Source organism: Coregonus clupeaformis, chromosome 12, assembly GCF_020615455.1.
Source record: "Coregonus clupeaformis isolate EN_2021a chromosome 12, ASM2061545v1, whole genome shotgun sequence".
NCBI lineage: Eukaryota > Metazoa > Chordata > Actinopteri > Salmoniformes > Salmonidae > Coregonus > Coregonus clupeaformis.
Window position 1 is genome coordinate 16121316 of NC_059203.1, and position 14050 is coordinate 16135365.

The 14050-nt window shown below is 45.6% G+C and overlaps 1 protein-coding gene across 12 annotated transcripts in view; it reads left to right on the forward strand.

Moving 5' to 3' along the window:
* The window catches only part of atp2b2 (ATPase plasma membrane Ca2+ transporting 2), a 265384-nt gene extending 254830 nt beyond the window's left edge, over positions 1–10554 (forward strand). For 5 of the 12 annotated variants that reach the window (XM_041891842.2, XM_041891844.2, XM_041891846.2 and 2 more), the window contains 3 exons: positions 3169–3354; positions 5559–5645; positions 9934–10554. In XM_041891842.2, coding sequence (XP_041747776.1) covers positions 3169–3354; positions 5559–5645; positions 9934–10266 — 606 coding nt within the window. In that variant the 3' untranslated portion in view covers positions 10267–10554. Of the gene's footprint in view, positions 1–3168; positions 3355–5558; positions 5734–6544; positions 6594–9933 lie in introns of all 12 variants that reach the window. The other 7 variants (XM_041891850.2, XM_041891852.2, XM_041891854.2 and 4 more) reach the window with 3 other exon arrangements.
* The last annotated feature ends 3496 nt before the right edge of the window (positions 10555–14050 follow it).

Genomic DNA, 14050 nt, shown 5'->3' on the forward strand with positions numbered 1-14050 from the left:
TTCTGCAAAACATGACTTAATACTTGGTCGCAATCACAGAGGTCAGACATTTCTTGTAGTTGGCCACCAGGGTTGCACACATCACAGGAGGGATTTTGTCCCACTCCTCTTTGCAGATCTTCTCCAAGTCATTAAGGTTTCGAGGCTGACGTTTGGCAACTCGAACCTTCAGCTCCCTCCACAGATTTTCTATGGGATTAAGGTCTGGAGACTGGCTAGGACACTCCAGGACCTTAATGTGCTTCTTGTTGAGACACTCCTTTGTTGCCTTGGCCGTGTGTTTTGGGTCATTGTCATGCTGGAATACCCATCCACAACCCATTTTCAATGCCCTGGCTGAGGGGAGGAGGTTCTCACCCAAGATTTGACGGTACATGGCCCCGTCCATCGTCCCTTTGATGCGGTGAAGTTGTCCTGTCCCCTTAGCAGAAAAACACCCCCAAAGCATAATGTTTCCACCTCCATGTTTGACGGTAGGGATGGTGTTCTTGGGGTCATAGGCAGCATTCCTCCTCCTCCAAACACGGCGAATTGAGTTGATGCCAAAGAGCTCAATTTTGGTCTCATCTGACCACAACATTTTCACCCAGTTCTCCTCTGAATCATTCAGATGTTCATTGGCAAACTTCGGACGGGCATGTATTTGTGCTTTCTTGAGCAGTGGGACCTTGCGGGCGCTGCAGGATTTCATTCCTTCACGGCGTAGTGTGTTACCAATTGTTTTCTTGGTGACTATGGTCCCAGCTGCCTTGAGATCATTGACAAGATCCTCCCGTGTAGTTCTGGGCTGATTCCTCACCATTCTCATGATCATTGCAACTCCATGAGGTGAGATCTTGCATGGAGCCCCAGGCCGAGGGAGATTGACAGTCTTTTGTGTTTCTTCCATTTGCAAATAATCGCACCAACTGTTGTCACCTTCTCACCAAGCTGCTTGGCGATGGTCTTGTAGCCCATTCCAGCCTTGTGTAGGTCTACAATCTTGTCCCTGACATCCTTGGAGAGCTCTTTGATCTTGGCCATAGTGGAGAGTTTGGAATCTGATTGATTGATTGCTTCTGTGGACAGGTGTCTTTTATACAGGTAACAAACTGAGATTAGGAGCACTCCCTTTAAGAGTGTGCTCCTAATCTCAGCCCGTTACCTGTATAAAAGACACCTGGGAGCCAGAAATCTTTTTGATTGAGAGGGGGTCAAATACTTATTTCCCTCATTAAAATGCAAATCAATTTATAACATTTTTTACATGCGTTTTTCTGGATTATTTTGTTGTTATTCTGTCTCTCATTGTTCAAATAAACCTACCATTAAAATTATAGAATGATCATTTCTTTGTCAGTGGGCAAACGTACAAAATCAGCAGGGGATCAAATACTTTTTTCCCTGACTGTACCTTGACATACAGTTGAAGTCGGAAGTTTACATACGCTTTGGTTGGAGTCATTAAAACTTGTTTTTCAACCACTGAACACATTTCTTGTTAACAAACTATAGTTTTGGCAAGTCGGTTAAGACATCTACTTTGTGCATGACACAAGTAATTTTTCCAACAATTGTTTACAGACAGATTATTTCACTTATAATTCATTGTATCACAATTCCAGTGGGTCAGAAGTTTACATACACTAAGTTGACTGTGCCTTTAAACAGCTTGGAAAATTCCAGAAAATGATGTCATGGCTTTAGAAGCTTCTGATAGGCTAACTGACATCATTTGAGTCAATTGGAGGTGTACCTGTGTATGTATTTCAAGGCCTACCGTCAAACTCAGTGCCTCTTTGCTTGACATCATGAAAATAAATCAGCCAAGACCTCAGAAAAAAAATTGTAGACCTCCACAAGTCTGGTTCATCCTTGGGAGCAATTTCCAAACGCCTGAAGGTACCATGTTCATCTGTACAAACAATAGTACGCAAGTATAAACACCATTCGCACCAAAGTACGTTCATCTCTAGGAGACAGAATGCTCAGGAAGGAGACGCGTTCTGTCGCCTAGAGATGAACGTACTTTGGTGCGAAAAGTGCAAATCAATCCCAGAACAACAGCAAAGGACCTTGTGAAGATGCTGGAGGAATCAGGTACAAAAGTATCTATATCCACAGTAAAACGAGTCCTATATCGACATAACCTGAAAGGCCGCTCAGCAAGGAAGAAGCCACTGCTCCAAAACCGCCATAAAAAAGCCAGACTACGGTTTACAACTGCACATGGGGACAAAGATTGTACTTTTTGGAGAAATGTCCTCTTGTATGATGAAACAAAAATAGAACTGTTTGGCCATAATGACCATTGTTATGTTTGGAGGAAAAAGGGGGTTGCTTGCAAGCCGAAGAACACCATCCCAACCGTGAAGCACGGGGGTGGCAGCATCATGCTGTGGGGGTGCTTTGCTGCAGGAGGGACTGGTGCACTTCACAAAATAGATGGCATCATGAGGAAGGAAAATGATGTGGATATATTGAAGCAACATGTCAGGAAGTTAAACTTGGTCGCAAATGGGTCTTCCAAATGGACAATGACCCCAAGCATACTTCCAAAGTTGTGGCAAAATGGCTTAAGGACAACAAAGTCAAGGTATTGTAGTGGCCATCACAAAGCCCTGACCTCAATCCTGTAGAAAATTAGTGGGCAGAACTGAAAAAGCGTGTGCGAGCAAGGAGGCCTACAAATCTGACTCAGTTACACCAGCTCTGTCAGGAGGAATGGGCCAAAATTCACCCAACTTATTGTGGGAAGCTTGTGGAAGGCTACCTGAAACGTTTGACCCAAGTTAAACAATTTAAAGGCAATGCTACCAAATACTAATTGAGTGTATGTAAACTTCTGACCCACTGGGAATGTGATGAAATAAATAAAAGCTTAAATAAATCATTCTCTCTACTATTATTCTGACATTTCACTTTCTTAAAATAAAGTGGTGATCCTAACTGACCTAAGACAGGGACTTTTTACTAGGATTAAATGTCAGGAGTTGTGAAAAACGGAGTCTAAATGTATTTGGCTAAGGTGTATGTAAACTTCCGACTTCATCTGTACCTTGACATGCCTGTAAACATACATGTCTCCCCCTCCCTGTGTCTCCCCCTCCATTTCTGCCCCTCCCTGTGTCTCCCCCTCCCTGTGTCTCCCCCTCCCTGTGTCTCCCCCTCCCTGTGTCTCCCCCCCAGGTGATCGCCACTATCCCTAACAGCAAGCTACGGTTCCTGCGAGGGGCGGGCCAGCTGACCAAGAAGAACGAGATGCCTGGGGACGAAGACATGAGCGAGGACAATGAGGAGATTGACCACGCGGAGAGAGAGCTGCGACGCGGACAGGTCCTCTGGTTCAGGGGGCTCAACCGCATTCAGACTCAGGTGAGGAACCAATGACAAGCTGTGGGAGGGAAAGACAGACCAATGACAAGCTGTGGGAGGGAAAGACAGACCATTGACAAACCATGGGAGGGAAAGACAGACCAATGACAAACCATGGGAGGGAAAGACAGACCAATGACAAACCATGGGAGGGAAAGACAGACCAATGACAAGCTGTGGGAGGGAAAGACAGACCAATGACAAACCATGGGAGGGAAAGACAGACCAATGACAAACCATGGGAGGGAAAGACAGACCGAGAACACTGTAAAATAACAGTACCGAGTACAATGAGAAAATACTACTGTCATGAAAATCTGTGGACCGACTACACTGTGAGTTTTGCATTATGATACTGCAGTTACAATCTCTTTGACATGTATCAGACTACAACGCCATTCAAATGTGAGTTATAGTAACAGTAGTAATATTGGAGTACCTCAAGGATCCGTATTAGGAACTTAATTGTTTATCTTGTAGATAGTTGTATTTGTTGCAGTATCCCTGGGCTTTAGACACTTTACTTAAAGGTGCTACGGTGCGTGCTCAGCTCCATCGGACGTCTGTCCACTGTATCTAAATGAGGACCCCAAGGATCCGTAGTAGGAACTTTATTATTCTGCCTGTACATAAATATATTGGTTGCAGTAATCCTGGACAATTTGCATGAAGGTTCTACAGTAGGGCTCTCCAAATGTGTCCCTGGAGAGCTACCCTCCTGTAGGTTTTAACTGCAACCCTGTTCCTGGTAGCTACCCTCCTGTAGGTTTTAACTCCAACCCTGTTCCAGCTCTCCAGGAACAGGGTTGGAATAACAATCTACTGGAGGGTAGCTCTCCAGGAACAGGGTTGCAGTTAAAACCTACAGGAGGGAAGCTCTCCAGGAACAGGGTTGCAGTTAAAACCTACAGGAGGGAAGCTCTCTAGGAACAGGGTTGGAGTTAAAACCTACAGGAGGGTAGTTCCTGGAGAGCTACCCTCCTGTAGGTTTTAACTCCGACCCTGTTCCTGGAGAGCTACCCTCCTGTAGGTTTTAACTCCAGCTCTCCAGGAACAGGGTTGGAGTTAAAACCAACTGAAGAGCCACCCTGAAGCTCCTCCAGGACCACAGGACGCTGCGACACTGACGTCTGGACGATTTGAACCAAACTCTTCATCACCTTGGCGCCATCTGCTCGCGACTCTGGGCCAGTACCCTCACTGTGATAAGGTCTTACGTTCCTATATATCAGAAAAACAATGTCCTCGGGGTGGGTGGTCCTCCTATCCCGGCCTAGCCGTCGATCATGTCTATCCTACTTCCTGTTTATCTGATTGATGCCCATAACTCTGAGCCAGTACCGTTATCACTGTGATACGCAAGGATCTTTGTGACCCCCTAAGAGGTCTCAATCACCTACAGGTTCCCATGGCTAAGACCATTGACTGCGCTTTGTCATGGCCCAGTCTGTTCGTCTGTCCTACTACAATGTCCTGTCTGTCACAACCTGTCTGTCTGTCTGTCTGTCAGACATTGACCCTACACTGCGTTGGCATCACCTCAGTTTCATCTGATCAAAGCCCATGACTCTGAGCCAGTACCGTTATCACTGTGATACACTACCTACATGTCAGTGCGGCAGGTTCCCTGGGAGTGCTGTGCTGCCCCAGTCAATCTGTCTGACCTGTCTGAGCTGTCTGAGCTGTCTGTCTGACCTGTCTGTTTGACCTGTCTCTTCTGACCTGTCTGTCTGACCTGTCTGTCTGACCTGTCTGTCTGACTGACCTGTCTGTCTGGCCTGCCTGACCTGTCTGTCTGACCTGTCTGTCTGTCTGAGCGGCCTGTCTGACCTGTCTGTCTGACCTGTCTGTCTGGCCTGCCTGACCTGTCTGTCTGACCTGCCTGTCTGACCTGTCTGTCTGACCTGTCTGTCTGACCTGTCTGACCTGTCTGTCTGACCTGCCTGTCTGACCTGTCTGTCTGACCTGTCTGTCTGAGCGGCCTGTCTGACCTGCCTGTCTGACCTGTCTGTCTGACCTGTCTGTCTGAGCGGCCTGTCTGACCTGCCTGTCTGACCTGTCTGTCTGACCTGTCTGTCTGACCTGTCTGTCTGACCTGTCTGTCTGAGCGGCCTGTCTGACCTGTCTGTCTGACCTGTCTGTCTGACCTGTCTGTCTGACCTGTCTGTCTGAGCGGCCTGTCTTGTGTTCTCCTCCTCCTCCAGATCGATGTGGTGAACACGTTCAAGAGCGGCAGTTCCTATCAGGGCCAGCTGCGGAGACAGTCCTCCACCACCAGTCAGAACCAGGATGTAACCAATGTTTCTAGTCCCAGTCACGTGTCCTTGTCCAATGCCCTTTCTCCTACCTCTCCTGCCAGCACTGCTGCTCCCGCTGGGCGTGAGTCACTGTCCTCTGTCAGCTTCTGCTGCTTCAGGGATGTCGCCCAGTCTCCCAGTACCTTAGAAGTATCCCTTTACAGTTACATTGTACATTAGAGTTTAGTCACATAGTTAGGAGAGGCTCTGCTTTCTCCAGACTGACTTACAGTACAGTAAGTGTATTCAATTAAAGTAGGTAAAACAATCACATCACTATCATTACAAAACTCCTGTAACTTTCCCCAAAATTCCCAGGTTTCCCTGAAATCCTGGTTGGAAGATTCCTCGAAATTGTCAGGGAATTAGAAGGAAATCCGGAATCCTCCAATCAGGATTTGGGAAACGTGCCATATTTTTGCCACCCTATATAATATAAGTTGGGTCAGAAGTCTTTTTTTCTCCTGACCACAGGCCCTGAAAGGGACCAACTCTGGAGAGTTATGGTCAGGTCATGTAGCCTGGACAAACCCTAAAGGTTTCTGTTTTACTCCGTACATTATATATTCTACATTCCAGAGATTCTACATCTCTGTAGTAGTTCATTATTACTAGTAGTTAGTTTCCGCTAGTCACGTTGCCAGATCTGTATGGGTTTAAGGTAACTCTAGCTGGTCACGTTGCCAGATCTGTATGGGTTTAAGGTAACTCTAGCTGAGTGGTTGATAATGACAACTGGCTTATTGTTTAACGGGTGGCATCTCTGAAGACAGTTTCTCTAGACTGGCTTATGTTTCTTCATCTTCTTTGACACTTCTTGACATATTCTGTTCATCTGTGGCTCGGCTCCCCGAGAGAGCTGGTGTCTCATTGTCACGTCTTTGTTTTCCCAGAGTGCTAAGAGTGGATTGAGGTTACCGCCCACGGCGTGAATTTCAGGTTGTGAGTTCCTCCATTGTCTGACAAACTCTATGTTAAACTAATTCAACAAAAACTCACCGGGGCTGGGTAAACATTCAAGTATAAGCCAATGGTATCTTTTCTTACTGTGCTGTTTCAGCCAATGGTATCATCCATTACTGTGCTGTTTCAGCCAATGGTATCATCCATTACTGTGCTGTTTCAGCCAATGGTATCATCCCTTACTGTGCTGTTTCAGCCAATGGTATCATCCATTACTGTGCCATATAGAATCACACTATGTACCTGAGTTGATGGTTCCCACCCATACTGAAGTTTATAGTGTCACATTATTTACAGGGGGAATACTGGATGCTGGTTTTCTCTTCTCGTTACAGCTGAGAAGACAAGAAGGAAGTAGGAGACAGAGAATCACCTCTCTCTCTCTCTCTCTCTCTCTCTCGCTCTCTCTCTCTCTCTCTCTTTCTCTCTCTCTCTCTCTCTCTCTCTCTCTCTCTCTCTCTCTCTCTCTCTCTCTCTCTCTCTCTCTCTCTCTCTCTCTCTCTCTCTCTCTCTCTCTCTCTCTCTCTCTCTCTCTCTCTCTCTCTCTCTCTCTCTCTCTCTCTCTCTCTCTCTCTCTCTCTCTCTCTCTCTCTCTCTCTCTCTCTCTCTCTCTCTCTCTCTCTGTGTCCAGTCGGTCTCATAGTCCTGTCTTCTCTGTTCTGTCATCGTTATGTAACTCAGAGGGCCTGTAGCCAGTGTCCCGTCCCGTCTCTTGGCTTCACTCTGTTTGGTTTGATCTGACTCTGTGTACTGTATGTAACGCTGATATGGCTGTTGCCACGGTCTATACCTTTCTCATCACTCATTGAGAACGGTCGGATTTCTTTGACTGTTTCGTTTTTTTTTTGCCACTTGACCTCCTTTTGAGCCCAAAAAAATAAATAATCAATGGTAAGACGTAAATGAAACTATAACCATTTCATAAAACAGAAGCTGAGAAACAATTTTTTTCCAAGAACGTTTCAAGAATTTCATGCCTCTCTCATTTTTAACATGGAACATAGTTCCCCTCACATCGAATGTACTTTTCAAACAGTGGCACAGCGCTCACAGCATTCCTCTTAAAAGTTATGGTTAGCATAATAGACATCTGAATCGATAGAGATTGTAGTGGATGGCATTTTATACTTTTATTAGGTACACCCATCTAGTACCGGGTCGGACCCCCCCCCCTTTGCCTCCAGAACAGCCAGAATTCTTTGGGACTTTCTACAAGGTTTCGAAGAAGTTCCACAGAGTTGTTGGTCCATGCTGAGGCGATGGCATCACACAGTTGCTGCAGATTGGACGGCGGTACATTCATGCTGCGAACAACAGCCCGTTCCATCTCATCCCAAAGGATGCTCTATTGGGTTGAGGTCTGGGGACTGCGCGGGCCACTCAAGTAAACTGAACTCGCTGTCATGTTCCAGGCGATGTTTTTCCACTCCTCAAATTGTCCGGTGTTGGTGATGGCGCGCCCACTGGAGCCGCTTCTTCTTGTTTTTTAGCTGATAGGAGTGGAACCCGGTGTGGTCGTCTGCTGCAATAGCCAATCCGTGACGGGATCGACGAGTTGTGCGTTCAGAGATGTCGTCCTGCGCCATTATGTCGTTTTGTGGCCCGCCTGTTAGCGACCATTCCGCCATTCTCCTTCGACTTCTCTCTTCAACAAGCTGTTTTCGCCCACAGGATGTTTTTTCGCTGACTGGATGTTGTATTGTTTGTCGCACCGTTGTCGGTAAACCCTAGACAGTGTCGTGTGTGAAAAGCTCAGGAGGGCGGATGTTTTCTGAGATACTGGATCCGGCGCACCTGGCACCGACGATCATACCACACTCAGTCGCTTAGGTCACTCATTTTTCCCATTATAACGTTCAATCGAACAGTAACTGAATGTCTCGATGCCTGTCTGCCTGCTCTATATAGCAAGCCACGGCCACATGACTCACTGTCTGTAGGAGCAATCCATTTTCGTGAACGGGGTGGTGTACCTAACAAACTGTGCCGGTGTATTTGAATTCAATACTAACAATTCAGAATCACTAATTTGATGCACCTATTAATTAACCAGTGAAGGTGAAATAAACATTTTAAAAAGCTAAACATTTATACGAAATGATTTTGAAAAATACATTTAAAATTAAAATCCATATATGTAATTTAATACATTTTAAGTGTGTTACACATCAACAACGGTACCATAACATATAATGTATTTTATCCAATAAGAATCGTAAAAACAACAGCAACAAAACAAGCACTACTTTGGGGCCTATACTTGACTGTTTACTCAGACGTGCATGGAGTTGAGCTCAGAGAAACAGACCTCTGCCAGTGAAAGCCTGTGTTCTGTTTAACTACACGGTCTTGTTGCATGTTTCACATTGTCTCGTTGGTTGGCTGTTGGAGCTTGTGGTCTGCTTCCATTGTGTTGTTGTGTCACTGACTGTGATCCTTTCTCAGCATCACCCCCCGTCTCCTCCTATCCCCCAAACCTGGATATTCCTCCTTATGTCCAACTTTGTCCAACTTTGTCCTCATCTATCCATTCACAGTGTCTGTGGATGTCCCACCCATCCCCTCCCTGTCCTGGTATGGTTCCGTCTCTCTTCCAACCTCCTACAATGGATCTGAAGTCTAACTTTTCCTCCTACAATTACTGACTTACGACTACCAGACATCTTCAAAACTTGCATGATTAGTATTTCTGTCTGCCTTTCTTTATTAATGTGGTTTATCTCTATATAGGTGTATCTTACATTGGATCCTGGCGTATACATATCCTGAGTGTTGCCATTATCTTCTGTTTTGCTCAGGACCTTTTGTTTAGGTGTTTTTGACCTCCGTGTTTTGATGCACGTCAAATGAGTGAGTTGTGTACCATACTGTACTGTATTATACTGTATTATACTGTATTATACTGTATTATACTGTATTATACTGTATTACACGGTACTGTACTGTACTATATTATACTGTATTACACGGTACTGTACTGTACTGTCTTGTGAAAGCAGACCACAGACTGCAGTTTCCTCCTCCTCCTCCTCCTCCTCCTCCTCCTCCTCTCCTCTCCTCTCCTCTCCTCTCCTCTCCTCTCCTCTCCTCTCCTCTCCTCTCCTCTCCTCTCCTCTCCTCTCCTCTCCTCTCCTCTCCTCTCCTCTCCTCCCCTCTCCTCTCCTCTCCTCTCCTCTCCTCTCCTCCCTGACCCCCTCTGTCTCTATCTGTCCATCTCTCTATCTCAGAGAGTTCTCTACCTCTCCCAGAGACAATCCTTCCTGCCTTCTTATTTGTTCTCCTGTGTTTACTCCCCCCAACCCCTCCCTCCCCACCACAGATTCGTGTCGTGAACGCATTCCGTAGCTCCCTCTACGAAGGCTTGGAAAAACCCGACTCTAGACCGTCCATCCATAACTTCATGACCCACCCAGAGTTTAGGATAGAAGACACCACCACGCCCCACATCCCCCTGATAGACGACACGGACCTGGAAGAGGACCCTGCGTTGAGGATGACCCCCCAGTCCCAGGCAGGCAGCGAGCCCCAGTCCCCCAACAAGAACAACAACGCCGTCGACAGCGGCATCAACCTCACCATCGACACCACCAGTAAATCAGCTGCTTCCTCCAGCCCAGCCAGCCCCCTGCACAGTCTGGAGACCTCCCTCTAGTGGCCTGCAGCCTTGACACCTCTGGCAGCACCTTCTGACAGCCTGGCTGGTGGAGACCTCCGTCTGCAATCTGGAGACCTCCTTCACTGCCGCTTGGAGATCTCCTCAACTGCAGCCTGGTGGCTCCCACACCGCAGTTTGGAGACTTCCGTCTTTCAGTCTCTTGGAGACCTCCTTTGTCTGCAGTTTGGAGACCTTCCTCTAGCCCCAGTCTGTCTCCTACTGTCTCCTCCTGTCTCCTCCTGCTGTCTCCTGCTGTCTCCTCCTGTCTCCTCCTGTCTCCTGCTGTCTCCTGCTATCTCCTGCTATCTCCTGCTGTCTCCTCATGTCTCCTGCTGTCTCCTGCTGTCTCCTCCTGTCTCCTGCTGTCTCCTCCTGTCTCCTCCTGTCTCCTGCTGTCTCCTCCTGTCTCCTCCTGTCTCCTGCTGTCTCCTGTTGTCTCCTGCTGTCTCCTCCTGTCTCCTCCTGTCTCCTGCTGACTCCTCCTGTCTCCTCCTGTCTCCTGCTGACTCCTCCTGTCTCCTCCTGTCTCCTCCTGTCTCCTCCTCTCTCCTGCTGTCTCCTCCTGTCTCCTCCTGTCCCATCCTGTCTCCTCCTGTCTCCTCCTGTCTCCTGCTGACTCCTCCTGTCTCCTCCTGTCTCTTCCTGTCTCCTGCTGTCTCCTGCTGTCTCCTCCTGTCTCCTCCTGTCTCCTCCTCTCTCCTGCTGTCTCCTCCTGTCTCCTCCTGTCTCCTCCTGTCTCCTGCTGTCCCATCCTGTCTCCTCCTGTCTCCTCCTGTCTCCTGCTGTCTCCCGCTGTCTCCTCCTGTCACCTCCTGTCTCCTCCTGTCTCCTGCTGTCTCCTGCTGTCTCCTTCTGTCTCCTCCTTTCTGCTCCTGTCTCCTCATTTCTCCTCCTGTTTCCTGCTGTCTCCTGCTGTCTCCTGCTGTCTCCTCTTGTCTCCTCCTGTCTCCTGCTGTCTCCTGCTGTCTCCTCCTGTCTCCTCCTGTTTCCTCCTGTACCTGGAGAAAACATACTACACAAACAATCAGAAAGCGCAACAAAGCCAACACACATAAATGTGTGTGTTCGTGTGTGTACTGTATGTGTGGTGTGTGTGTGTGTGTGTGTGTGTGTGTGTGTGTGTGTGTGTGTGTGTGTGTGTGTGTGTGTGTGTGTGTGTGTGTGTGTGCGTGCCTGCCTGCCTGCCTGCGTGCGTGCGTGCGTGCGTGTGTGTGTGTTTGTGTGTGTGTGTGTGCTGCTGACTGACTGAACCATGTTTCTAGCAGCAGTGAAGAGGAACCCAGACAGACCTGGGAGGAAAAACAGTCTACTGCATAAAACACTACCCATAAACCACCACCCACACACCACTACCCATAAAACACTACCCATAAACCACCACCCACACACCACTCCCCACTCCCCACCCCCTACTCCCCACCCCCCACTCCCCACCTCCCACTCTCCACACACCACTCCTCACACACCACTCCCGACACACCTCTACCCACCCCCCACTCCCCACTCCGTCCTCATAATAACAATGACTGTATTGAAAGTAGATTAAATTAAAACATTATTATTGCTCCTGCATGAATGTACATTACCCAATGTTTTATTTAAATTGTTTTTTAAAATTTGATTTGAATCATTTGATTTGATTGGGTGGATGGGGAAATGGACTGCTTCTTTAAGACAGCTTATCCGATTGCTGGTCTGTGAGTTCCCTGTGTGGCATGTGCTTAACTGTAAAGATTTATTTGATGAATAAATGAGACGTGTATCAAAGGTCGTAGGGCTCAACTTGCACAGTAGATTTGCACATGTTGGAAAAGAGGAACCCATGAATGAATAGCATTTCTTAAACGTATGATATATATATATATATATATATATATATATATATATATATATATATATATATATATATACACACAAAGTTTATCTTTGTTTGTTGGCATGTTGCCTTGTTCCCGCTTCAATGGCTTTAACTACTTTAACTTATTTATGTCCTTAAGAGAATGTCATTTGTTTACACCCGTAGATACTTCCTGGTTCATTTGTAGGGTTCCAAACCATTCAGCAGATGTAGTTGGGGGAAGAAAAAAAAACTCAAGTTGTTTGAGTTCTCCTCTTTGGTGTTTATAGCATACTGTGTATTGGACTTGCCTGCTATCTTGTCAAATACTGTAGATATTTTTTTTAGAGGATAACAAAAGAGAACCAAAATATTACGGGATATATAATTAATGTGGCATCTTAGTATTATTATACGATAGTTGGGGATCAACTCTGAACAACTTCCTTTGTTTCCAAACAGAGATCTTTAATAAAGACCAAGGGTTTTATTTATTTAATTCTTTAAATTTTCTTCTTTTTGTTATTTTCGTTCAAAGCTTGAAATGTAACTTGAGTTCAGACTTCCTCCGAGCTGAGAGGCCGAACAGTCCGTCTATAAAGGACATGTCTTCTATATAAAAACTGCTTGTTTTAAGGATAAAAAAAAAAGTGTTGTGTGACCATCAAAGACTGCGATGGATTTATATTAGAAATTGCAAACTAAGGTATATTTGGCTTATCTGTATGGAGAAAAAAAATCTAAAAGTTGTGTTGAAAATCTTGTGATATATTGTGTTGATTGTTTTATTATTTTATTGATTTCTTGTTTTCCTTCAAAAAAAAAAAAAAAAAACACATGGCGATCCAAAGCTGTTGGCATTTTGAACAACAAAATATCAACAAAATGGAATTATGGTTTGACTCTTTTTCAACAACAACAAAAACAAGATTTTTTTTTAAATTTTCCTCACTATCAGGATAAGAATGAATCCCTCTGTGGCTTTTAGATGTGCTTCTGTGTGTTTTAACCAAGCTTGTGTTCCTGCCTTCCTTCTTACCATCTCCACACTATTCACTGGATGTTAGAACTATTTATTGTGCTTTAAAAAGGAGGAAGACTTTAAAAAGGAGGAAGACTTTTAAAAAGGAGGAAGACTTTAAAAAGGAGGAAGGCACAGAGGCTTCATAGTAGACATTCTTGTGTTATTGTAATATTTGTACAACCAATTGGAGTCATTGAAAAGCATGATGTAATATGCTCAATATGCAAGTTGAACCAATCCAATTGTTCTACTCTAAATGAATTATATCTTGACCTGATTTCTCTTTTTCCTCCCTGTGTATTTTATGAAACCATCAGATCAGGAGAGGGTGCACAAGCTTTCACACTTAGCTCAGGCCTGTTAAACAAGCTAGGGATTTTGTTTTGAATAAGCTCTATTTAATTCAGGAATGGTCTATCTTGACTTCTGCAGTTGCTTTTTAAAACCGCTTGATTTTTTTTCTCGGTAAAACATTTTACATCAAAAATAACATTTTTAACATCACATCTGTACATTCAAGCTATATGTTCATCTTTAAAGATGATACAACAGTGATCAGTAGAGGACATACGTACGACAGTCCATCCGTCCAGGCTACTGGGCTGTACTTTACTCAACTCTGCTGTACTCTACTAAATTCCTCTATAGCAGACTTCATTACTGATCAAGACCCGTATTCACAAAGCGACCCCCCCCCACCCCACCCTCTCTTATTCATTATGATCTAAAAGGTCAAACTGATCCCAGATCAGCACTCTTACTCTGATACTCTTTGTGAATATGAGCCCTGAGACCTCCCAGTCTCAACCAGGCCACTGTGTTCACAAAGAGTCTCAGAGTAGGAGTGACCTTTTAGATCATAATGAATAATATTATATAGAAAGGGGGGGGGGGGCCTGATCATAGATCAGCACTACTAC